Raw genomic sequence first — 26,495 nt, 5'->3', positions numbered from 1 at the left:
AGCGCTGTATAGCACCGAAATAATAATGCTATGTATTTCCTAAATAATATGACACACAGCACCCTGATGTAAGCTTAGACCATAGGCCTCTAAGTGACGGGACCCCCATGTATATTGCCCCTTTAAGCCCATGTTGTAATCCGGTCCTGACCTCATCCCACCCCGATCTTACTAGTTGTCCTGCAGGTTTTATGACTGAGGCAACCTTCCCAGGGCAGTTGTTTTCCTTGGTCAGTTTTTATGGCATTTTCCACCTTCCAACTTTCTGCACATTCCTGTGCCTGTCGGTTGTCACGCTCCGGTTCTCAGAACTGGCTGCAAGTCTTGTTTTATATGGAAGAACAATCTAGTGCATGATGAATGCGAGTTCTCCTCCTTTACTTCAGCGGTAGAACGACCCTGCGTGTATCCTCTGCTGAATTTCCACATTATACAACCAGCCGGTGCATAGTAAACGCATTGATGCCAGTATCTTCACAGTAGGATCTTAACAAGGGAATGAAGGGGTTGCCCAGGATAAGAAAAACATGGCTGCTTTCATCCTAACACCTGTCCACTGTTTGCACACTATTGCAGCTCGGCCACATTCACGTCAGTGGAGCTGTGCTGCAATATCAGAAACAAGCTATGGACAGGGGTGGCGCTGTTTCTGCCAGACAGCAGCCATGTGTTTCTAATGCGGTGATTAGCCGACAAACTAGCAAACGTTCCTGTCAGCTAATCGCATATTTTACGCACGCCTAAATATCCTCATTGTGGGCAGCAGGGGATGCGTTGCTGACAGTATGGAAACTATATAGGGATTGAGTGAACGTGCAATCATCCCCATACAGTTTGCATCACTCCATGTAAAAGGCCCTTTAAACGAGCTCCTATCAGCTTCTATGGATAATCGGCACTCATTATGGGTTGATATTGGCCTGTGTAAAAGGACCCTTACTTTATACTATAGTGGGGGGATAGGCTCGAAGACGGGCAGCGATGAAATTGTGAAACAAGTAAACATTTAACCTACATTGAAGACATTTAATATATTAAATATTATATATACACTTATATATACACACACACACACACACACACACACACACACACACACACACCATATATATATATATATCTTCCATCTCTGTTTTCCATAGACTCTGGGCTGATCTCTTACGCTTTGTTTCTGTCTTTAAGCAGATTCTGTACCAGTTGCCTCCAAAGAGCAGTCGCCTCTTCATCTACTTGGCACCGTCATCCTCAACCAGAGCTATATATGTGCCTTGATTGCCATGATGGTAAGTGAAGGCTATAGAAGGTCAGTACACTACACCCAGCTCTGTCGCATCGATCATAATGCTTAGGGGCCTATAGCAGGTACCTGACTTCAGTTTTTTTTAGCATTTTGCACTTGTAGCATAACATACATTTCAAACCTTTTTTTATAGCATTTTTGGTGGTGATTTTTATTTTGTTAGATTTGTAAAATCATTCTCTGGCCAAAACGGCACCATTTTCTCTAGCCTTTAAAGTAACATCTTGCCATGGCGCTTGTGACCTAGAAGAAGCCAGTAAAATGGCAACTGAAAGCCTGCATTACGCGGTCTGTGAATTCAGCCAATATGGATGGTCCCAGATTTATGAAGGGATTTGTTATTTTGTAGAAACAGTGCCATCCTTATCCATGGGCTGCGTTTGGTACTGCAGTTCAGCCGCTGTTCTTTTGAATGGTGTTCAGCTGCAGTACCAGTCCGAGCCCATGGACAAGAGAGGTGCCGTTTATGGAGGACAGAAACGGATCCTTTTTCTAATCCCGGACAACCACTTTGACGGCTTGGGCCTGTACTAACCAAAGAAGCTATATGGACCCAGTGACATGACTTATAAAAAAAAAAAACAGGATGGCTGCCCCTGCCACTGTAATCCTGCGAGATGCATCAGATTGTGTGGTTTTTTTGTGGTGTCTTTGGTCCTTTAAAAAAAAAATAAAAAAAATGTGAAAAATTCACATTTTAAGAAGGGATCACTGTAAATACCTTTAGAGTGTAAGCCTCGCTCCATAAACCGCACAGATGGGGCTGTGTACGGGGGGGCCTGTTGTTACTGGCACATTAGGGGGGGCCTGTTGTTACTGGCACATTAGGGGGGGCCTGTTGTTACTGGCACATTAGGGGGGGCCTGTTGTTACTGGCACATTAGGGGGGGCCTGTTGTTACTGGCACATTAGGGGGGGCCTGTTGTTACTGGCACATTAGGGGGGGCCTGTTACTGGCACATTAGGGGGGGGCCTCTTACTGGCACATTAGGGGGGGCCTCTTGTTACTGGCACATTAGGGGGGCCTCTTGTTACTGGCACATTAGGGGGGCCTCTTGTTACTGGCACATTAGGGGGGGCCTCTTGTTACTGGCACATTAGGGGGGGCCTCTTGTTACTGGCACATTTGGGGGGCCTGTTACTGGCACATTAGGGGGGGCCTGTTGTTACTGGCACATTAGGGGGGGCCTGTTACTGGCACATTAGGGGGGCCTCTTGTTACTGGCACATTAGGGGGGCCTCTTGTTACTGGCACATTAGGGGGGCCTCTTGTTACTGGCACATTAGGGGGGCCTCTTGTTACTGGCACATTAGGGGGGGCCTGTTGTTACTGGCACATTAGGGGGGGCCTGTTGTTACTGGCACATTAGGGGGGGCCTGTTGTTACTGGCACATTAGGGGGGGCCTGTTGTTACTGGCACATTAGGGGGGGCCTGTTGTTACTGGCACATTAGGGGGGGGCCTGTTACTGGCACATTAGGGGGGGGCCTGTTACTGGCACATTAGGGGGGGGCCTGTTGTTACTGGCACATTAGGGGGGGCCTCTTAGTGGCACATTAGGGGGGCCTCTTGTTACTGGCACATTAGGGGGGCCTCTTGTTACTGGCACATTAGGGGGGCCTCTTGTTACTGGCACATTAGGGGGGCCTCTTGTTACTGGCACATTAGGGGGGCCTCTTGTTACTGGCACATTAGGGGGGCCTCTTGTTACTGGCACATTAGGGGGGCCTCTTGTTACTGGCACATTAGGGGGGCCTCTTGTTACTGGCACATTAGGGGGGCCTCTTGTTACTGGCACATTAGGGGGGCCTCTTGTTACTGGCACATTTGGGGGGCCTCTTGTTACTGGCACATTTGGGGGGCCTCTTGTTACTGGCACATTTGGGGGGCCTCTTGTTACTGGCACATTTGGGGGGCCTCTTGTTACTGGCACATTTGGGGGGCCTCTTGTTACTGGCACATTTGGGGGGCCTCTTGTTACTGGCACATTTGGGGGGCCTCTTGTTACTGGCACATTTGGGGGGCCTCTTGTTACTGGCACATTTGGGGGGCCTCTTGTTACTGGCACATTTTACTGGCACATTATTGGTGGGCACTATAGGGGCATCTACTGAGGCCACAAAAAAGGGGTATTTTATATGGGGGGCTCTGTACAGTAGCATTTTATTCTGGGACACATTATGGTGGGTGCTATGGGGAACGGAGAGAGGAGTACTATGGGGTCATCTACAGGGGGCACTAAGAAGGGGTATTTTATACTTGCAAATTATGAGGGGGCACTGAGGGCATCTACTGGGGCACTATATATGGGGCATTTTATACTGGTACATTATGGGGGGCACTAGGAGAAAGGGGGGAGAGGAGCACTATGGGGGCATTTACTGGGGGCACTATATAGAGGTATTTTTTACTGGCACATTATGGGGGCACTATGGGGACATTAGCTCAACTTGGGGCATTACAAGGGGGTATTTTTTTCACTGTCACATTATAATGAGAATTATTTTTACTGGGGGGGGGATTATGGTGGGCTTTATTACTCTCCCATGGTATGACCCCCTAGTAGCAGCACCAGCCTCTCCCTGCTCTGCTATCCCTCTGCCCCTTCTCCAAATCTTTCTCATTAGGATAAAACGCAACATCAGCTCCACCAAGCCCCCGGCCAAGTGTTGAAGTGGTGTCCGAGATCCCCAAGGGCCAAACCAAGTATTTGTAAGTTTTCATGTGAAATATGTTTGTCATATACATATAGCCTACACTGTGCCCCACAATATACAGTATACCTCTACACTGTGCCCCACAATATACAGTATACCTCTACACTGTGCCCCACAATGTACAGTATACCGCTACACTGTGCCACACAATATACAGTATACCTCTACACTGTGCCACACAATATACAGTATACCTCTACACTGTGCCCCACAATGTACAGTATACCTCTACACTGTGCCCCACAATGTACAGTATACCACTACACCGTGCCCCACAATATACAGTATACCTCTACACCGTGCCCCACAATGTACAGTATACCGCTACACCGTGCCCCACAATGTACAGTATACCGCTACACCGTGCCCCACAATGTACAGTATACCGCTACACCGTGCCCCACAATGTACAGTATACCGCTACACCGTGCCCCACAATGTACAGTATACCGCTACACCGTGCCCCACAATGTACAGTATACCGCTACACCGTGCCCCACAATGTACAGTATACCGCTACACCGTGCCCCACAATGTACAGTATACCGCTACACCGTGCCCCACAATGTACAGTATACCGCTACACCGTGCCCCACAATGTACAGTATACCGCTACACCGTGCCCCACAATGTACAGTATACCGCTACACCGTGCCCCACAATGTACAGTATACCGCTACACCGTGCCCCACAATGTACAGTATACCGCTACACCGTGCCCCACAATGTACAGTATACCGCTACACCGTGCCACACAATGTACAGTATACCTCTACACTGTGTAGTCTTGTGGCGGCGGACAGAAAATAATCTGGAAGTGCCCCTCCCGAGACCAGGCTCTGGATCCGCCACTGTGTGAAAGTAGCCTTATTGGGTCAGAGCGTTTGTATGCACCGACAGAGTGCGATGTGTAGTCGGTGTTCTGCTGGAAAACCTAGGAGTCCCTGTCTGCCTGAGGATGTTTCTGTGACACAAAGCACAGTTCTGCCACACTACAAAAACTGTTTAGGAATGATTTAGGAACATGACAAATCTGTGGAAGTGCTGGAAAAACAAGTCCATGGAGGCCGCACCTCACGACTCACAGGTCTTGCAGGACCTGCACCTAACATCCTGGTGCCAGATACCACAGGACATCTTCAGAGGTGTTGTGGAGGCCACGCCTCAGAGGGCCAGAGCTGTTTTGGTGGCACAAGGAGAACCTGCATAATAATCAGTGTATGTGAAGCAAAGAACCTCTACCCTATAGAAAAATTATTAATATACAAAATAAAGTAAAAAAAAAAAAAAAGTCTGCATGGTTTAAATACATAAGGGGATGAAGTACTGGATTGGAAATTTCTTGGGGAAAGTCAATGAGCGGCTTATGGCTGCAGAGTCTCGGCGGTTTTTCACTTCTAGGTAAGATTAATGTGCAGGGCTGCCCATAAGTGCAGAAGAGCTCCTGACATGACTTTGTAATGGAAGTTGTAGTGTAACGCTGGGTAAGGAATAGCCATTTGCTTCCTAGAATTGGCACGTGGCAGATCGTTAGCGGGTCTTTGTGGATACCTGCTTATGGGTAAACAAGCGTTGGCATGTAAAGTTCATTATATTCTCTGTGTGGCATTTCTTTTCCTACCTTCTGCCCTATTATATTCCATCCATGTATTAACGGAAAAACTCCTAATTCCTTTTTTTCGTTATTTTCCACCATTTGGTAAAGAAATTTTCCGGTTTTATGTATATCACGCCTCATCATGGTGAAGAAAAGTTATTAGCAGCTTTTTGTACTACAGTAACTCGCCCTTTCAAGATTCCTCATTGCTGTTAGTAAATGGAAGGCGTCTGGTTTAGAGGCTGAAAACTGGTACAGACTTTGCCCTTTTTTCCCTCAGCTGTCTTTTGTTACAGTGTATCAGCCTAGATAATACTCTGTGAGCAAACATGGCAGCGGCTGCAGTAGATGCCAGGCATAACTATACTGATATGAAGGTACCTACTGTCGTTGGGTAAGGAGGTGATAATGGGCCTTTTAATCACCGAAGGGAAACAAAAATGTTCCCATTTCACAACAGCAAGCATAGATTTTCAAAATATATATATTAGTCTATGAAAACTTTGTGTTTGTGCAGTTTGCATGTTGGAAAGCGATGCAATACAAATTTTTTAATTATTTTTTTGGATTATCACTATATACATTTAAAGGGGTTGTCTGAAATTTTGATATTGATGACCTACCCTCAGGATAGGTCATCATTATCTAATCCAGTGGGGGTCTGACTTCCAGGACCCTCGCCTATCCACTGTTTGAAGAGTCCATCATGCTGACTGCAGCACCACAGCCTCCTCAAACAGTTGAATGTTGGCAGTGCCAGGTTGAACCCTCGCCAATTTGACATTGATGACCCATCCTGAGGGTAGGTCATCAATACTAAACACCTAGAAAACCCTTTTAAGCCACATCTACATACAATTAATCCACATCTTTAGTAACTTTTGGATTCGTAGCAGTTGTACTACAACTCCCAACTTATCTTGACAGCCTTGTCTTCCTGCTTATACTGGAAATTGTAGTTTAGTGTTGCCAAGTATATTGGTGCATTTTAAAGGGGTTGTCCATCCCCTTGATTTTTTTATTTTTTTTTAACAGCTTAAAATGACAAAAAATTACAAAAGGAGTAATGCTCACCTCCCATTCCTGTGCCAACGCTTTCCCGGTCCCTTCCCCAGTCTGTTTACCCAGTTCTAGCAATGACATCTCGAAATGGCCGCGGTGTTGACGTCACATCATCGTTGACATGACCGTCACATCATCGTTAGATCCAGTGATCAGGGTCCAGTGGGGGACCAGGGAGGTGATGGCACAGCATCAGCATTGTTCTCAGATTTTACATTATTGTAATTTGCTTGTGCCAAAAATTATTTGGTTAGAAAATCTCCTTTTAAAATAAGAAAATACATGAAACTATAAAACCGTTTTTTTGGATTTTCTTTTACCTAGGGGCCTGTTCAGACTGTGCTATTTCTGTTACTGGTGACCGGTACCACCCACAAGTCCTAAGAATAATAGGTTACAATTTTATTTCTTTGGGAAGTCGTAAATTGTGTCTGCGTCCTGTCATAGTCTCGTCGCTCCCACCACATTTCATGTATTAATAACTTTTATAAGACTTGTCACGTCCAAACAGAGTGGAATCATCCGACCTGAAGGGCTTATAAGATGTCTAGTGTCATCGTGAAGTTCAGACGAGATCTGCGGATTCTCAGCTCAGTTTACATTTTTTCTTTAATGGACCACTTAATTGTCCTCTAGGAAGGTCCCTCTGGTGAATGTAAAAGAAAGCAAATTAACTTCATACTGGGCTATAAATACATCGAACACAAGTCACCGGAGGGAAGATTTAGAGGTGCAGCAATGAATAGTGCCCCCTCCCCCATCCCACACAGTATAGCAGCTGGCAGATGTGTTTTTTTTTTTTTTGTGCAAAAATATTGGCAGCATACCCGAGAAAGTGGAGCCATCGGAGGACAGGACTGGTGTAAAATGGCCTTACCCTGTATATACTCCCAATATCTGCCCCTGGGGAGCTGACCAATGAGAAGTTGCCTTCGCTGTGACCTCACTCTGCGCTTTGACAGCTCTGTGGAATGTACGTGGTGTAGGAGGCGGTGTGCGCATGGAATAGCCTGTGCTTTACACAAGTGCCGCTCTGTCACATCATCAATGACTGATGTCTATTGGAAAGGTCTGCAGAGCCGCGGCTTCCCCAAGTGTTAGCAGAGGGATATGTCCCGGTACATGGTAAATCCTAAACCTTCTGGGCTTACTTTATTATGAATTAAAGGTTAATGTGCCTGGAAAGATGCATGTGCATCCCTATCTAATACATCTATATGGATACTCGGGCACATCCTATAGAGCAGGGATCCACAACCTTCGGCACTCCAGCTGTTCTGAAACTACAACTCTCAGAATGTTCCATTCACTTCTGTAGGAGTTGCAAGAGCAGCTGAGCCTGTGTGAATGCTGGGAATTGTAGTTTCACAGCAGCTGGAGTGCTGGAGGTTGCTGACCCCTGCTATAGAGGTTAGTGAGAAATTTTGCACTTTACATACAATAAAGAGCCTCTGCCAGCAGATTTGTACCTCTGACGCTGGCTGACCTGTTACATGTGCACTTGGCAGCTGAAGGCATCTGTGTTGGTCCCATGTTCATATGTGTCCGCATTGCTGAGAAAATGATGTTTTATTATATGCAAATGATCCTCTAGGAGCAACGGGGGCGTTGTCATTACACCTAGAGGCTCAGCTCTCTGTAACTTCTGCACCCTCTCCGGATTTATTGACAGGGCCAGATGGGATGAGGAGAGGAGACATTTTTATTGCCTGGATCTGTCAATCAAAGTTCAGAGGGCGTAGCAGTTGCAGAGAGAGCTGAGCCTCTAGGTGTAATGACAACGCCCCCATTGCTCCTAGAGCCTCATTTGCATATATGAAAACATCATGTTTCTCAGCAATGCGGACACACATGAACATGGGACCAACACAGATGCCTTCAGCTGCCAAGCGCACATGTAACAGGTCAGACAGTTTCATAGGTACAAATCTGCTGCCAGGTGCCCTTTAAAGTTTTTTTGAATCATGGTATCATCCACGGGTACATCCACACAGAGTGTAATTTGCAGAAAAAAATTCTGCATGATTTACATGGGGACTTGTCGCAGATTTTGTTCTGGAATTGCTGCGGATTTCACCCTGTGCATCGTAAAGGGTGCAACCTGCAGTGGAACTCCACAGCATAAATCGCCATGCTGCGGATTTAAATTCCGCACTGCAGGTCACTGAAAAAATTGTGGATGAGATTTCTTAAAATCTCATCCACTTTGCTGACCTTCAAATCCATAGCATTTCAATCCTGCATCCTGCATTGAACTGCCCTCAGAATATATATATATTCGGCTTCTTCTCTAGTATGCTGTTGGTCAGTACAGACAATGAAATAACTCAGAATAGAAAGACTTATACGAAAATCATGTGATTTCTTATAAATATGAATAGTTTATAGGATAATTCATGGACCTTTGTGCATGTTGTGTGATCTGTCCTGCTTCTGAATCCTCAGGTATGGAGCATCACTTATCATAGCTGGCTGACATTCGTTCTACTGCTTTGGGCTTGTCTCATCTGGATGGTGCGAAGTCGGCGGCAGTTTGCCATGGTGTGTTCTCCCTTCATCCTCCTCTACGCAGTCACGCTCTGCAGTTTGCAGTATGTCTGGAGCATGGACCTAGAGAATGAGCTACCCAAGCAACTAGGCTTCATGAGGCTTTCCCAGCTGGGGCTTGCCCGGGCCCCTTACCCCTGCCTCAACCTGGGAGCCATGGTCAGTATCTTTAGTGCAATGTACAGTCCGCACTTAATAATGACACTTTCTATTATACAGCATAGGAACACTTAAAGAGGTTGTCTCACTTCAGCAAATTACATTTAGGCCTCATGCACACGACCGTTGTGTGCATCCGTGGCCGTTGTGCCGTTTTCAGTTTTTTTTCGCGGACCCATTGACTTTCAATGGGTCCGTGGAAAAATCGGAAAATGCACCGTTTTGCAGCCGAGGCCGTGATCCGTGTATCCTGTCCGTCAAAAAAAATATGACCTGTCCTATTTTTTTGACGGACAACGGTTCACGGACCCATTCAAGTCAATGGGTCCGTGAAAGAACACGGATGCACACAAGATTGGCATCCGTGTCCGTGATCCGTGGCCGTAGGTTGCTTTCATACAGACGGATCCGAAGATCCGTCTGCATAAAAGCTTTTTCAGATCTAAGTTTTCACTTCGTGAAAACTCATATCCGGCAGTATATTCTAACACAGAAGCGTTCCCATGGTGATGGGGACGCTTCTAGTTAGAATACACTACAAACTTTGTACAAGACTGCCCCCTGCTGCCTGGCAGCACCCGATCTCTTACAGGGGGATATGATAGCACAATTAACCCCTTCAGGTGCGGCACCTGAAGGGGTTAATTGTACTATCATATCCCCCTGTAAGAGATCAGGGCTGCCAGGCAGCAGGGGGCAGACCCCCCCCCCCCCCTCCCCAGTTTGAATATCGTTGGTGGCACAGTGTGCGCCCCCCATCGGGCCCCCCTTCTTCCCTCTAGTGTAATAAATCGTTGGTGGCACAGTGTGCGCCCCCCATCGGGCCCCCCCCCTTCCTCCCTCTATTGTTATAAATCGTTGGTGGCACAGTGTGCGCCCCCCATCGGCCCCCCTCCCTCTATAGCAGTAACAACATTGGTGGCAGTGTGCGGCCTCCCATCTCCCCCCCCCCCCCCCCCGATCATTGGTGGCAGCGGAGTTCCGATCGGAGTCCCAGTTTAATCGCTGGGGCTCCGATCGGTAACCATGGCAACCAGGAAGCTACTGCAGCCCTGGTTGCCATGGTTACTTAGCAATAGTACAACAGTAGAAGATTCATACTTACCTGCTTGCTGCTGCGATGTCTGTGACCGGCCGGGAGCTCCTCCTACTGGTAAGTGACAGTTCTTTAGCAATGCGCCGCACAGACCTGTCACTTACCAGTAGGTGGAGCTCCCGGCCGGACACAGACATCGCAGCAGCAAGCAGGTAACTATGAATCTTCTACTATTGTACTATTGCTAAGTAACCATGGCAACCAGGACTGCAGTACGATTTATAACAATAGAGGGAGGAAGGGGGGGCCCGATGGGAAGCGCACACTGTGCCACCAACGATATTCAAACTGGGGAGGGGGGGGGGGGGGTCTGCCCCCTGCTGCCTGGCAGCCCTGATCTCTTACAGGGGGATATGATAGTACAATTAACCCCTTCAGGTGCCGCACCTGAAGGGGTTAATTGTGCTATCATATCCCCCTGTAAGAGATCGGGTGCTGCCAGGCAGCAGGGGGCAGTCTTGTACAAAGTTTGTAGTGTATTCTAACTAGAAGCGTCCCCATCACCATGGGAACGCCTCTGTGTTAGAATATACTGTCGGATCTGAGTTTCACGATGTAGCTCATATCCGACAGTATATTCTAACATAGAGGCGTTCCCATGGTGATGGGGACGCTTCAAGTTAAAATATACCATCGGATTGGAGAAAACTCCAATCCGATGGTATAAAAGAACTCCAGACCTTACATTGAAAGTCAATGGGGACGGATCCGTTTGAAATGGCACCATATTGTGTCAACGTCAAACGGATCCGTCCCCATTGACTTGCATTGTAATTCAGGACGGATCCGTTTGGCTCCGCACGGCCAGGCGGACACCAAAACGACTTTTTTTTCATGTCCGTGGATCCTCCAAAAATCAAGGAAGACCCACGGACGAAAAAACGGTCACGGATCACGGACCTACGGACCCCGTTTTTGCGGACCGTGAAAATAAACTGTCGTGTGCATGAAGCCTATAGTGTAGAGAAAGTTAATACAAGGCACTTACTAATGTATTGTGATTGTCCATGTTGCCTCCTTTGCTGGCTGGATTATTTTTTCCATCACATTATACACCTCCTGTTTCCAGAGATTATGGCCTCCGCTGTAGCGCAGATACGAGGTGGCTGGGACAGGATCTGCTGCACATGCGTGTCCATAAGAAAACCAATCAGTGCAGCAGAAACCGGAGCCTCAAAGTGAAGGTCTAATATCGACCAAAACTATAGGAATACAAGTGCTAATAACATACAACTCCTATAGAGGAACCCCAAAAACACCCACATACAGAGATAATGTCCAAAGTATTCCAAAATACATCTTTATTTAAATATTAAAATCGGAATATAAAATACATGTATAAGTTGGCAAGGACAAACACCCACAAAAGGAGTGTACCAACAAAACAGGGGTCAGTGTTAGTACAAAGTAACGTAATAATTCATGCAGAAAGGTGAAGAATAATAACCATGTGGAAACCCAAGAAAACTATCACAATCACAAAAGTGTAAAGTACAGACCCAATTTATGGCACCTCTGCACAACCTCTCCCCCCATATGCATGTCTATGTGCGCTCCTATGCTAGAATTTTTTCCACTGCTGCTGGATTACAGGGTGGTCGTGACCCCTGGAAACAATCAGTGTATAATGTGATGGAAAATTTTATCCAGCCAGCAAATGAGGCAATATGGACAATCACAATACATTAGTAAGTGCCTTGTATTAACTTCCTCTACATAAGTGCTATCTTCTGAAGTGAGACAACCAGTATATTTGGGGATTTTTTCTTAGTAATAAATGTAGAAGTCTTAAAATGTTTTCAGTTTGCATATACCTGTATTTTTCGCCATATTTCATGAACCTGCCCATAAGACGCGCCTAGGTTTTAGAAGAGGAAAATAATAATAAAAAAAAAATTTCATCAGACCCTCAGTGTTAATCGGACCTCGGCTTATAGACCCAAATCAGACCCCCAATGTTAATAAGACCCCCAATCAGACATCAGATCAGACTCCCATAATGGGAGCGCTCATTTGTTTTTGCCCCATAAGACGCACTGACGTTTCCCCCCCACACTTTGGGGGTATAAAAGAGTGCATCTTATAGGGTGAAAAATACTTTAATAATCTGCCCTTAAAGGTATTCTATGGTCTTTATAAAGGATTGTTCTTTTCTTCCAGCAACATTGCCACAAAAGAGGTATTCTCACCCCTCAAGGCTTGATTAGTCTATTGAAAATGCATTTATTACAAATAACTTAGGATAATATAAAATATAGAATAAAAAACAGTACAGTCGTATATAGCATATAAAAAAATTACAATCCCATAAAACAATATGAATGGATATAAAATTAGGCAGACAAACAGTTCTCAATCCCATACAGGATTAGCTGCACAATGTTACTTCAGTCACATGCACTAGTTATTAAAAGTACTGAGAACTTGCGGTGATATATATTTCAGCAGTTTTTAGTACTAAAATGTCAGAATAGTAGTACTAATGATAGTAATGATTTATTCCTTGCTAATAGACTTTGACATTTATAGTACTTGTGGGTATTATTCACTCTTCACTTAGATTGATGCTGTGGGATACTTGTAGGCCCGTTTCAGACAAGCCTCTGACAGCATTATGTCAATGTTATCCAATACATTCCAGAAATATAATGGTTGCATAGCATCATAAATCCAATATAATGCTATGCGACCCCCGTCAGTGCTGGGAGGTCAGGACGGAAGCTGCCACATACTCGCGATGCAGGTCTGGAGTGTGGAACTCTCTCGTCTGAAAGGGGCCTTCTTGTCCGTAGGCCATGTGTGGTATTCTAGCTGAACCCTATTCATGGAAATTGATTCGGCTGCAGTACCAGGAGCTGTTTATGTAAAGAGGCAGCCATGTGCATCTGATGATCCCACATACTAGATAGCAGTACCATCCACATTACATTTAGTATGACTCCCATGACTTTTGGCTTGGGTGATTGCTGAAGACCTCCACTTTTGATTATATTGAGGATGATTGCATAGTTTCCTGCTTCACACAAGTGGTCTCCTCCATTCATCTTCCTACAGCTTCTATACACTTTGACCTTCTGGCTCCTACTCCACCAGTTTGTCACTGAGCAACTCCTTAAACGAAAGAGGGTGACCGCTGCTCTTGTGAAGGTGACGGTGCCGGAAGCCGGTGAGTAATTTGCTGCCAGCTATGTTATTAAGCTTTGTTAATAATAATAATTATTTAGAATATATTTAATAATATAATTAAAAAAAATAATACGATGTTCCTAATATTGTTTATCTGAAATTGGAGCATAATGGGTGTTGTCATAGGTCAGTCCACGGAGAGGAACCTGCTGAAATGTTTTGGGGAGCAGGTGATGAGCTTCTATGCCAAGTACTGGATCTATGTGTGCGGAGGGATGTTCATAGTGGTCAGCTTTGCTGGACGCCTCGTGGTTTATAAAATCGTCTATATGTTCCTCTTTCTTCTCTGCCTGATCATCTTCCAGGTGAGTGCAGAAATAAAAAAATCTTGGTCCCGATTATAATATTATAGAATTTATATTTAAGCATCATAATGTCCGCACAAAATAACTTTATACATTGTACGAGACATTGTAAATTATTGCAACATGTGAAGAACACATGACGGAAAACCAGGTTCTGCATACAGGGCACACTTTAAATGCTATGCATACATTAGATAAAAAGATATTTTTATATAAGCCAGTGGTTACCTTTGGTACAAAAATTATCACCTAGTCTGCAGTCTTCATTCATGTTCACACCACTGATTCTGATTTTTCCCATGTGCCATGTCCTTCCCAGTAATACATACTGGATGTGAGGTCTGAGTGTCCAGAACGCTGCTGTCTTCCGTAGCTCTCATATTCCAGCACAGCTTCATTTTTAGACTGATTTCTCCTTCTACAACTTATGTCCTCTTGGTTGTACTGACAGTCTATGATGATGAGTCGTGTGTGATTTATTTTTTATTTAATTTTAATTTTTCCCCTGCAGGAGTTTGCTGTGGGTGTCCTGCTTTTTCTCTACACTTGTACACTGCCTATGTGATTCTGCCCCTGCTGACTGCATTGCTTACTTTCTTCCCTCCTCCCCATGGACTGTGTGAGCTGCCATCCTTGGATGCTTATTCCCCTCTCCACACTTTGATCTTCTGTGTACAACTAGTCCCCTTCCCCGCAGCTCTCTCTAACCCTAAGGGTCCATTCACATGTCCACAAGTGTTTTGCGGTCCGCAAATTCCGGATCCACAAAATACTGACACCAGCCATGTGTGTTGCCACACTTTGCGGACCGCACATGGCCGGTCCTGTGATAGAAATGCCTGCTGCGGACAAGAATAGGATATGATCTATCTTTTTTGTGGGTCCGCAGAACGGAACTACGGATGGGGACAGCACACAGTGTGCTGTTCGCATCTTTTGCGATCCAAATGAAATGAATGGCGATCCAAATGAAATGAATGGGTCCACGCCCGTTCCGCAAAATTGCAGAGCGGATGCGGACCAATTCATACAGATGTGTGAATAGACCCTAAGGCCTCATGCACACGACTGTATGTATTCTGCGATCCGCAAAAAATATGTCATGCGGACAATAATAGGACATTTTCCGTTTTTTCAGCGGAACGGACATATGGAATCGAAATGCACACGGATTAACTTCCATTTTTTGCGGACCTATTGAAATGAATGGTTCCGTATACGGTCAATAAAAATAAAACAGAACGGACACAGACACGGACGGACACAAAAATAAGTTTGTGTGCATGAGGCCTAAGAGAATTAAGAGGGGGAGAGAGGATAGACCCGTTATGTCAGACACACATGCGCGTGCACACACACTGCAAAACTAAAAAGCTGGGAAAATTTTAATGAAGACCCTTGAGAAATGTACTTAATTTTGCATTTAGTAAACAATAAAAATACATTTAAATGCAAAGGTATCCGTAGCCATTAAAAAAATATTTTGTCTGAGTGATTTAACTACTAACAGGTCATTTCCCTGTCTATATTGTCTTAGGTGTATTACACACTGTGGAGGAAGCTGCTGAATTTTTTTTGGTGGTTGGTTGTTGCTTACACAATGCTTGTCCTCATCGCCATCTACACTTACCAGTTTGAAGACTTTCCTGTGTATTGGAGGAACCTGACTTCCCTCACAGATCAGCAGTACGTGCTTTACTTGCTAGATGATGACTTGACTACTATATACGTAAAGGGGTATTCTGGTTGTTTCAAGTTATCCCGTATTCTGGAGATAGCCGAGCGCTCCTCTCTGCTATCTCCAGAACTCTTCTACAAATTAATAGAGCGGCTGTGGGCATGGGCAACCGCCCGCTTTATTCATTTCAGGGAGGCTCCAGCGGTAGGACCCCCGCTAATCTAATGGTTATAATCCACAGGATAGGGATAACTTGAAACAACCGGAATACCCCTTTAAGAGGCAAGGTTTAACTGCATTATCCCACAGGTAACGTAATAAATGAAAAGCGCTATGCAGATAGATTTCGATAGCTTTAGATTTCGATAGCTATAATAATTTTTTTATTACCATACATGAAATTACAAAACTATTCAGATAAGTGTGCTGTTTTGACAAGTTGTAGAATATTTTTCATGGGACAACCCCTTTAAGTACTTTCTCATCCTATCTTAAATGGTGTCGTCTGTACCACCCCATTCAAATTTCCCGAGATGGGGACTGAGCTGCACACTACCCATGAACAGGATTGGTGCTGTTCCTGGAGGAAGTACAGACCCTTTTTGTTTTCTTCTTTTATACAACCCCTTTAACAATCTCTTAGAATGTTCTATTTTTTTTTATTTTTGTCTTACATTTTCCCTGTTTTATGTAGATTGAGTGCAATGGGGCTTGAGCAATTCAGCGTGTCTGAACTGTTTACCAGTATCCTTATTCCTGGCTTCTTCCTCCTGGCCTGTATTCTTCAACTCCACTACTTCCACAAGCCCTTCATGCACATCACAGATATTGCTCGAGCTTCTTCTCTCTCGGCAAACGCTCCCTACAAAATCAAGTGAGTATTGAAATTTCTATAAATTAGTTATTTTACAGTTTACTGTGCAGTCATGAAATGTTCTTACATAGTTTGGCTGGCATTTATCAACCCCTTTTACGCTAGAAAACTGGTGTCACACGTCAGGGGTGTCCTTTATCGCCAATGCTATTTGCCTTGGCTATAGAACCTCTGGCGCAGTTAATACGTGCGGATCCCAAGGTAACGGGTTTGACATATGGCGGAGTAGATGAAAAAATTGCACTGTACGCCGATGACATGCTGCTCTTTCTAGACAACATCGAACAATCAATACCCCATGTCATGCAGCTTATTGAGGAATATGGTGCCTATTCGGGCCTAACCATTAATTGGGACAAATCGGTAATGCTCCCCATGGACTCGGTGCCGAGTTCACTCCAGATCAAAATAGCTCCTTTGCAATTGGCCAGGCAGTTTAAATATTTGGGAATACAGGTAACATATCGGTCACAAGAATATATTGACCTGAATCTAAGCCCGCTATTGACAAAAAGTGCCCAAAAGGTTGATAGCTGGTGTAAGTTGCCATTATCTGTTATAGGGAGAGCTAACTTAGTTAAAATGGTTCTAATGCCACAATTTCTGTACATTTTGCATAATAGCCCAATTTGGATACCAATGAGAAACTTCTACAAAATACAGGGGCTATTCAGGGCCCTAATATGGAATAAGAAGTCCCCAAGAATTCGCTTAGAGACCTTACAGAGGGAGAAGGATAGTGGTGGACTGGCGATTCCCAATCCGTGGCTGTACTTTTTAGCGGCACAAGCACAACAGTGCAAATCCTGTAGTGTCCTGGGTAATTCGGGGTCTGTGAGTGCGCTATTGTCTTACTTGATGGGAGGGAGGCCACCAGGGTATATACTGGAGCTTGGATCAGTTATTCGTCCCCCAGAACTTATCCCGTGTGCTACTCTACTATGCAAAGCATGGAAAAAACTTAAAGATATTACCAAAATCTCGGGGTGTAGTGCCCTAACTCCCTTATGGAACAACTCCAGTCTCCCGGAACTGAGTAAGTTGGAAGGCTTTGATAGTTGGGAGAAAAAAGGAATCTACTGGGTGTCACAACTGTATACAAATAAAATTTTCAAAAGCTTTGAACAACTGAAGGAGGAGTTTCAGCTCACGAACACAAACTTCTATCAGTACCTGCAATTACGCCACGCCTTGTCAGCGCAGGGAAAGACAACAGATCTCACTATACAGGCTTCTATGATAGCGGAACAGATCAGAAAAGGAGGGGATACCAAAGGAGTGATTTCCGGCTTCTACAAGTTGTTACTCTCATTCTATCAGGACCACTTTCCATTGAATGTTAGGGGAAAATGGTCCCAAGAGGTTGGCCCCCTGAATGATGCGCAGTGGTCCGAAATACTGTCTAAAAGCCCCTTGTTATCATTGTGTGAGACACACAGATTGTCACAATTATACTTAATACACAGGGTTTATAGAACACCTAAATTCCTACATAAAATAGGGGTACGTGACACATCTAACTGCCCGAAATGTGATGTGTCGGAGGCACATATAATGCACATGTTTTGGGAGTGCACGGCCATAGGTCCCTTTTGGAATCTAGTGTTAGATATTATTTTTCAGGTGTTCGGGATCAGACTTCCAGTAGAACCTTTGATATGTGTATTGGGCTTGTTACAAGACGGATTCACAACAGATCTCAATATAGGCATTAGTAGAACATTGTATCAAGCCAGGAAGTTAATAGCCAAATACTGGATAAGCACTGCAGTACCAACTAAAGAGGAATTTATTGCTCGTATGAATGTGATAATTGGGCATGAAAGGGGGATGTACTATAAAAGAGGTGTGAGTAAGAAGTTTGAATCTATATGGGGACCGTGGTTGAGTACGCCAGGACTACCCACTGGACGTCTTCTATCCTTGCAATTAGGATGGATGCCTAGAATAAGATGAAGTGAAACATGATAATGGGACGGTACGGATGAACGGGTTATGGTAGAAACACAGGTAGATGTTTCTCAGGATTTGTGGAGGAGAAAAATGAGCTGACATTGTGGTATGGTGTGGGTTAAAGGGGGGGTGGGGGGGGGGTTACCCTTCAGGGTTTATACTTTGTGTATTATTGTGCCCAAGTTGGGCTTTCATTTGTTTATATCAATGTGTATTTGATGTACGCTTATCTATACAAAAGGGAAAAATGTTTTAATAAAAATTACTTGATTCAAAAAAAGAAAACTGGTGTCAAAAAGTCACAAAGTTTGGCGCATACCCCGCTTGCACAACATTTTGTGACATTTTGGAGGCTTTGAGCCTTGCTTGCCTCTTTTCCAAAAAGTGGGACGAGCAAGGTGGGAAGTGGGCAGTGCAGGGCTGGACATAGACGACTTGATGCATTTAATATACCGTAATTACATTAGGTGGACCACAAAGTACATAGATTTAATCCGCCAAGTGACTGTCCGTGTTTGTTTTCCAGAAATGAATGCGTTCGCTTGCAATCCCCATTCAGTGATGTGCATGTAGCCTAAGGCTGCACGACTTAGGCTACTTTCACACTCGCGTTTGGTGCGGATCCGTCATGGATCTGCACAGACTGATCCGTTCAGATAATACAACCGTCTGCATCGGTTCAGAACGGATCCATTTGTATTCTCTTTAACATAGCCAAGATGGATCCGTCTTGAACATCACTGAAAGTCAATGGAGAATGGATCTGTTTTCTGTTGTGCCAGATTGTGTCAAAATATACAGATCTGTCCCCATTGACTTACATTGTGTGTCAGAACGAATCCGTTTGGCTCATGATGCATTCTGAGCGGATCCCTGCATTAGGGCAAAACTGATCCGTTTTTGACCGCTTGTCAGAGCCCTGAACGAATCTCAAACGGAAAGCCAAAACGCCAGTGTGGAAGTAGCCTTACACCGAATTCACACGTCAGTTATTTCCATCCGTTATTGTGAGCCAAAACCAGTAGTGAAGGTATAATGGGAAGATTTGCACCTGTTCTGTGTTTTTGACCCACACCTGGTTTTGGCTCACAAAACCTAATAGAAATACCTGGCCAACAGATCTTTCACTTGACCCTTCCGTACATATGGGCACTGAGCTTAGCTGAGCATGCATGGAAACTGGTGTAGATTATACCTGAAATATATTCAAGTTTCAATTTTGGTGCATAGACCCGCATAGATGTGCCACAGTTACTAGTCCAGACAGAGGAAGTTAGACTCTGGACGGGAACGATCAAGAATATTGTGCACCCATGTTTTTAAATTAAAAAGAAAATACTTAGAATAGCCTCATATTGGTTGGTAATATATAATATTGTTTATGGAAGTGTCCCAGCATGTCCAACCCACCCCTTTTATTAAACGAAATACTATCTGAATAGTTATATATAATAATTTGTCGTTAATATTTATATATAAAATATATATGTGTGTGTGTATGTGTGTGTGTGTGTGTATATATATATATATATATATATATATATATATATATATATATATATATAAATCAATATCAAATATGTATTTAAAATGACAAATTATTCATCACATTTACACTATTCCCTAATTAATATTCTACAACTTAACTATTCAAATTTGAAATAACGACGAAACCAAAGAAACTGTTGTAAAAGTTTTGTCTATTAATATTTATTAACCACATAAAAAGAAATGAATGTAACTTTAAAATATATTACAAACTAATAAAAATATATTGTGATGTTTATGGAAGTGTCGCTATAACAAGAATATAATGGGTGTCAGTTGCCCAGGTTAATGTTTTCTCATGTTCCTGTATGCTGAACACCCACATCTCAGATAAAAGGCCCTCGCATATTGCGGTGGTGACTCTATCTCTGTATCCTTTATCACTTTCTGCTTATCGTACATTTCATAAGGCTTCTGAGGCTCCATAGACCCAGCTCTGTGGCTCATGATAACCCACCAGTCGTACACCGCCTTATAACAAAGTGCTGATCTTCAAAGTGTTAGGTAGAGTTTTTTTTCTTCATTCCTTTAGTTTTTAGCTTATGTCTGTTGAAACGTGCTAATCTCACCAACCACATTCTGAGCCTCACATGAGTTCTGTGCTAGGTATTAAGATGCAGATATTCTACATTTCATCACGGTTTGCCCTTTTGGCCTTTTTTCATTACATGCAAAATATGGATACTGTCTGTGTGCATCCCACACTTTACTCGGCTATTCTTGTCCAAAAACCGGCAAAAATATAATATGTTCTATAATTTGCAGAACGGCTGCATTGATATGGACAGCACAGGGGTAACATCTGTGTGCTGCCCGTGTTTTTTTGTGGCGCCGTAGAAATGAATGGGTTCGCGTGCGATCTGCATTTGGTCGTAGGCATGAGGCCGAAGGCGGCACAAGATACTTGTTGGCTGGACAGATCTCCCACTTGACTCTCTCGTACACATGCACACTGAGCTTAGCTGAGCATGCATGTGTTGTCAATAGGGAGAAGGAGTAAGTCGCTGGCAGACACTTTAATAGGTGGCTTACCTCGCCAAAAACAAGCATGTTAAAATTAAACGGCCCAGTCTTTATGGCCCCCAACATCTGCTGTCTGGCGAGAGTGGGGAGGCCCCCATACACATTAGATAGGAAGCCCTTACTGCCGAAATCGTCAGGTTTGGCTGATGTGCTTTTAATGTGTATGACCACATGTATAGAGAGTCATAAAAACAGAACGGTTATTCCATGGGGGAGACAAGTAGTTGCTAAAACGCATATGTCTGGACAGGTGACAGCTCCTCTTTAAGGGGTTCTCCAGCATTAGAAAATGGGGTCTCCTTTTTTTCCTAGAAACAGTGCAGTTCTTGGTCCATAGGATGCAGCTGTGATCAATTAATTTGGATTCTGCAGTACCAGACGCCGTCTGTAGGCAAGGGGGCAGACTTTATTTATTTTTATTTATTTTTATCTTAATCCTATACATTCTTTTGTGTGGTCAATGAACACATCTTTACATGAATATTCATCCATTTTTGTCATTGAATCTCCTTGTTAGTGAGCCAAAGGAAGAAGAAGATGCCACAGCCTCTACAAGTGAAGGAGAAGAAGAAGAGGAGTGTCCAGAGGATGACGCCATGCCTGAAAGTGAGGACTATTACGTTTAGACTTGTGACACCCCATTCCAGTGATTGTATCGTGATGGATTTAGAGCCACAGTGTCACTCTAAATCGCCCTCTATAGAGAATACAAAGAATTATAGCGCTTTGTTCTATAATAAAGAGCACGCCTTCAATTGTAATACACCTGGATGCTACATCCTATGTCTTTGCTAATGTGAGGAAGAACCTAAGCATCAAAACTTGTCTATGCAGGAGTAATATAAAAAAAAAAAAAAAAAAAAAAAAATGGTGGCTCACCAATACTGGTATATGAAATAGAGGTTCTCAAGCCACTTACTACCCAAAATCTGAAAATCGTAGCATACACCTCATGTTATTGGAGAGCACCAGCCTTACATGAGGAGTAAGGTTTAGTAAGGGGAAAATGTTATATCCTGGCATTATACACCCAGTCCATGAAGCATTGTACCAACCCTAATTACATGTAAGCCTGGGATATAGCAATTGGGGCTGCAGAGGGCGTGGTACCTTTTGCCACATAAAAGGATACCAGAATTATGAATACCCGGTGGAGGATGCTGTTGCGGCTAGATTGCATTCATCCCAAAGAGCTTCATCTGTAAATTGGGTTTAATCGTGTAACATAGTGTGTAAGGCTGTAAGTTCATCCTTTTATCTTGCAGTGTTGATTGTGAAGAATGAAACTTAATGACGCAAAAGCCAGTGTCCCTCATCTTTTAAAGGAGTTATCCCCTAATGTAAAAAATGAAAATCAGACATCACATACTCTAATGCATGTAAACCTCTTTCTAACAAAGCTAGAACCAGCCCTGTACCTCACATGGGTCCAGAGATCCCCCTATGCATTACTCTGCTAGATTTATATCAAGCTGACAGCTCAGATACATTTTATTGAGTAACTCCTAGTACTTTCACACTTGCGGCAGAGGATTCCGGCAGGCAGTTCCGTCGCAATCCGGACGCAAACAGATGGCATTTGTCAGACTGATCCGGATGCTGATCCATCTGACGAATGCATTGAAATACCGGATCCGTCTCTCTGGTGTTATCCGGAAAAACGGATCCAATATTTTTTTATTTTTTTTTGCACTTTTAAAGGTCTGCGCATGCGCAGACCGGAAAACCGGGTCCGTTTTGCCAGAACACTTAATGCTGGATCCGGCACTAATACATTTAAATGGAAATTAATGCCGGATCCGACATTCCGGCAAGTGTTCAGGATTTTTGGCCGGAGAGAAAACTGCAGCATGCTGCGGTATTTTCTCCGGCCAAAAAACGTAAGAGGGACTGAACTGATGCATCCTGATTGGAATGCTCTCCATTCAGAATGCATTCGTTTTTTTTTCCGGTATTGAGCCCCTAGGACGAAACCCAACACCAGAAAAGAAAAACGCTAGTGTGAAAGTACCCATGCAATTACAAAAGTATTTAGATACAGGTGCTGGTTAGAAAACTGTGGAATATTTTTCGTGGGAAAACCCCTTTAAGGGACAAAGAATTCTTTCCTTGCTCTAAATCTGGCAGAATAAATCCCTGGATGAATGAATGTCATTCCTAGTACTCTGGTATCCATAACCTATAGCATAGCTCATTTGCTCCATTCATGTTGTTAACTTTCATGGCTTGTGGTGGCGGTGCCACGTAGACTGGATCTGTAATGCCAGGTTATAGCATTAGCTGAATGCCCTCTATAGCCATTAAATCCTGGTATCGGTGTGACGAGAGGCACTCATCCGTGTTGCAAGAGACAACATTCAGATCAAATAATTGTACAACCTACATGATATGGGTCTCCTATTAAATAGGCTTGTATGACAGTATAGGTAGGTCCTGAGAGGCTTAAAAAGCTCATAAATTAGTGATGGATAACCTACGGCACTCCAGCTGTGGTAAAACTACAACTCCCAAGATGCCTCCTTGTTTGGTTGTTCTCAGAACGCCAACGAAAAAAATGGAGCATGCTGGGAGTCGTAGTTTCACCACAGTTGGCGTCCTGGTCACCTCACAGCAGCTGAACTACCTTTTTTTGAACTCCTGGACCATTCTGCAATAGTAATCTGTGCACCCCTCGGCTTTAGGTACAAGTACGTGCCTGGAGTAAGTAGGTGAGCCTGTTAGCTTTACTATGGATGAGGGATTGAGTGTCTCCATGCGTTCCCAGTACCATGTAATAGGGTAGGATTGCACTACATCAATCAAGTACCTGAGACATACTTACTGTTTGTTGCTGGATCTTTAACCACCATCTTCTTATATTCTAGCCACCCTCAGCAAGTGGGATTTGGTTGCTCAGCGCCTCAAAGTGCTTTTCTACAAGTTCTCAGGGCTTCTACACCAGGTGCAAGTCTTCCTGTGGCGACTGCTGGAGCTCCATGTGATGAAGCTGGTGGCTCTGTACAGTGTTTGGGTGGCCCTGCAAGAGGTGGGAAAAACAGGGTGGTGATAAGTTTGTGGGTGTTTGATATATTTTGCTCTTATCACCATAGAATTCAGTTTTTTTTACTGAAGGCGCAGCAAATACAATTCCTATTTTCTGATCTCCATTAGGTGACCGTGATGAATTTTCTCTTTGTGATCCTGTGGGCATTCACTGTCCCGTTTTCTCGCTTCCACCACATGGCTTCCTGCCTCTGTACCATTTGGACGTCCATTATCATTGTCTGTAAGATGCTGTATCAGCTCACCATCGTGAACCCTGAGGACTACTCTGTGAACTGCACGCATGTGAGTCCATGGAGCAGCATTGTTATCTGAGTATATCTGTGTGTGTCCATTAATGCTAACTTGTTGTCTCCGGTAAGTTTAAGGGAAAAGCTCTATCTAGCTAGCGAAGACCACGTGTGGCTTTTCTGCAAATCGGCGTGGCTTCAAATTCATTGTAATTGTCTGCTTGTTTGTGCTGGTAAAACTGCTGCTTTACCTACAAAACCTCAGACATGCACTACTTGCAAAATGCACCAATTTACAGTAAAACTGCATGTCGGCACGGCTGCATCTCAGCTATGCTGTACCCGCTATGTACACCTGTGCCCTTAAAGTGATGCCAGGATCTAGAGATGGCAGAAGCTTCTTCTGCAGACAAGATGTACATTGAATTATTGAACCAGATACCATTTGACGACTTATACACAGTGGGTTTTGTGCACATGTGGAAATCGCACTGATATCTGTACATTATCCTCCTCCCATTCTTTGCAGAGGGCATCTGTGCTGTCATTCATATGGACATGAATGATTTCCATATGAATTTCCAAACCGTGTCATATCAGCATTGGTTGAATGTTTTGACTTTCCGTATAAGAATACTGTATTATAAATCTTCTTTACTAACCGTCCAATTTTATGGAAGTCTCATTGATAAAGTGAATTCTTTATTACTTTTATTTCATAGCCACTCCCTAATGGTACCAGTCTCCTGGAGGAAGAGATCCTTAACTCGGCCTTGTACCGTGAGCCAGTTGATCCTGCTAATTGGTTTGGAATACGCAAAGTTCATCCTAATTTGGGCTACATCCAGGTACATATCCCTCACAGAAATTACAGTTGCATATTGGTCTTTTCTGAATATCGTGTTTCAGTACCTCTAATATGAATAGTTGTAGAGTTTGGGCTGTTTCACACGAGCGAGTCCATTGCGGGAATCGCACTCCGTGTGTGAGCGTGATCCTCCGCTCTGGACTTGCAGGAGCGCACGGCATTATCATGATTTATAATGCTATGTGTCTCTGCTTGGCCTTATTTCTACAGAATCATACTGACAGCTTTATGTCACTGATTCTGTGGAAAAAAGGCCATGCAGAGACACATAGCATTATAAATCATGATAATGCCGTGCGCTCCTGCAAGTCCAGAGCGGAGGAACACACTCAGAAAAATGTAACTGGTCTCTTGGACCAAGAGCGTGTGTCTGCAACCTCTCTGAAAATGTAACTTTTACTTAATCTTAAACTAAATCTTTATTAGAATCCTTAGATCACACAAATTATAATACTCTTAGGGACAAACATTTAAAACTATCAGGAATGGGTAGATTACAGAGTGAATGTATCTACTGCTAATGCATAGTACACATGTGCATTCATGTATTCCCCAGGGGACGGGGGACTGCACTCTGATGCTTTGATAATCTAATATAAGTCTCTATCTACCCTTCCTGCCTAAAAACTATAGACCTGCTTCCCTACATGTTTCGCCGATTGATTTGGCTACTTCAGGGGAAAACAGCACAAGTACTGGGGAACACACTCACACACCGAGCGCGATTCCCGCAATGGACTCGCTCGTGTGAAACAGCTCTAAGTCTCAGTTGTGAATTCGGGGACTGTCTGGTTTTAGGAGCCCATTTTCAAATAGCCCAACAGGTAAATCTTTAGTAACAAATAAGGTCCCTTTTCCAGGATCATCATCTGCTAGCCAGCATGGAGAGCAGCTCTGAAGGACCCAGCAGATCTCTGCATTACATGGACAGCACATTGATTTCAGTGGGAAACATTTAATGCTTAAAGTTTTTTTTTTCCGAGACTTTTATACTGATTACCTGTTTTATTGATAGGTCATTAGTATTTGATCTTTGGGGGTCCAACACCCAGGACCCCTGCCAATCGGCTATTTGAGAAGACAGCGGCACTCTCACAGCGACGCCACAGGCTTCTCTCAGCTCACCAAGCACAGCGCTGGACATTGTATAGCTGCTGTTCTTGCTATCTCAGCTCTATTCACTTCAATGGGTCTGAGCTGCACCTAGGCCTTGTGACCCTTGAACGTGACCTCTCATGGCCAAGGCTAAGCTGCCAGTGCCAGTGCCTTCTCAAACAGCTGATCAGCTACTGATGACCTATCCAGTGCAA

The 26,495-nt window shown here is 44.0% G+C and overlaps 1 protein-coding gene across 2 annotated transcripts in view; it reads left to right on the top strand.

The window, feature by feature from the left end:
- Positions 1-26,495, top strand: part of PIEZO1 (piezo type mechanosensitive ion channel component 1) — a 184,309-nt gene that overhangs the window by 106,558 nt on the left and 51,256 nt on the right. Inside the window, exons 11-20 of one of the 2 annotated variants that reach the window (XM_044270505.1) lie at positions 1,183-1,283; positions 9,122-9,382; positions 13,533-13,644; positions 13,791-13,969; positions 15,507-15,655; positions 16,342-16,521; positions 21,563-21,651; positions 23,910-24,070; positions 24,196-24,372; positions 25,040-25,165. In XM_044270505.1, the coding sequence (XP_044126440.1) occupies positions 1,183-1,283; positions 9,122-9,382; positions 13,533-13,644; positions 13,791-13,969; positions 15,507-15,655; positions 16,342-16,521; positions 21,563-21,651; positions 23,910-24,070; positions 24,196-24,372; positions 25,040-25,165 (1,535 nt within the window). The remainder of the gene's footprint in view (positions 1-1,182; positions 1,284-9,121; positions 9,383-13,532; positions 13,645-13,790; positions 13,970-15,506; positions 15,656-16,341; positions 16,522-21,562; positions 21,652-23,909; positions 24,071-24,195; positions 24,373-25,039; positions 25,166-26,495) is intronic. The other variant, XM_044270506.1, reaches the window with a different exon arrangement.

Source organism: Bufo gargarizans, chromosome 10, assembly GCF_014858855.1.
Source record: "Bufo gargarizans isolate SCDJY-AF-19 chromosome 10, ASM1485885v1, whole genome shotgun sequence".
In the NCBI taxonomy this organism is placed as follows: domain Eukaryota; kingdom Metazoa; phylum Chordata; class Amphibia; order Anura; family Bufonidae; genus Bufo; species Bufo gargarizans.
The sequence above is the reverse complement of the archived record's forward strand: the minus strand, read 5'-3'. Positions and strand labels throughout refer to the sequence as shown.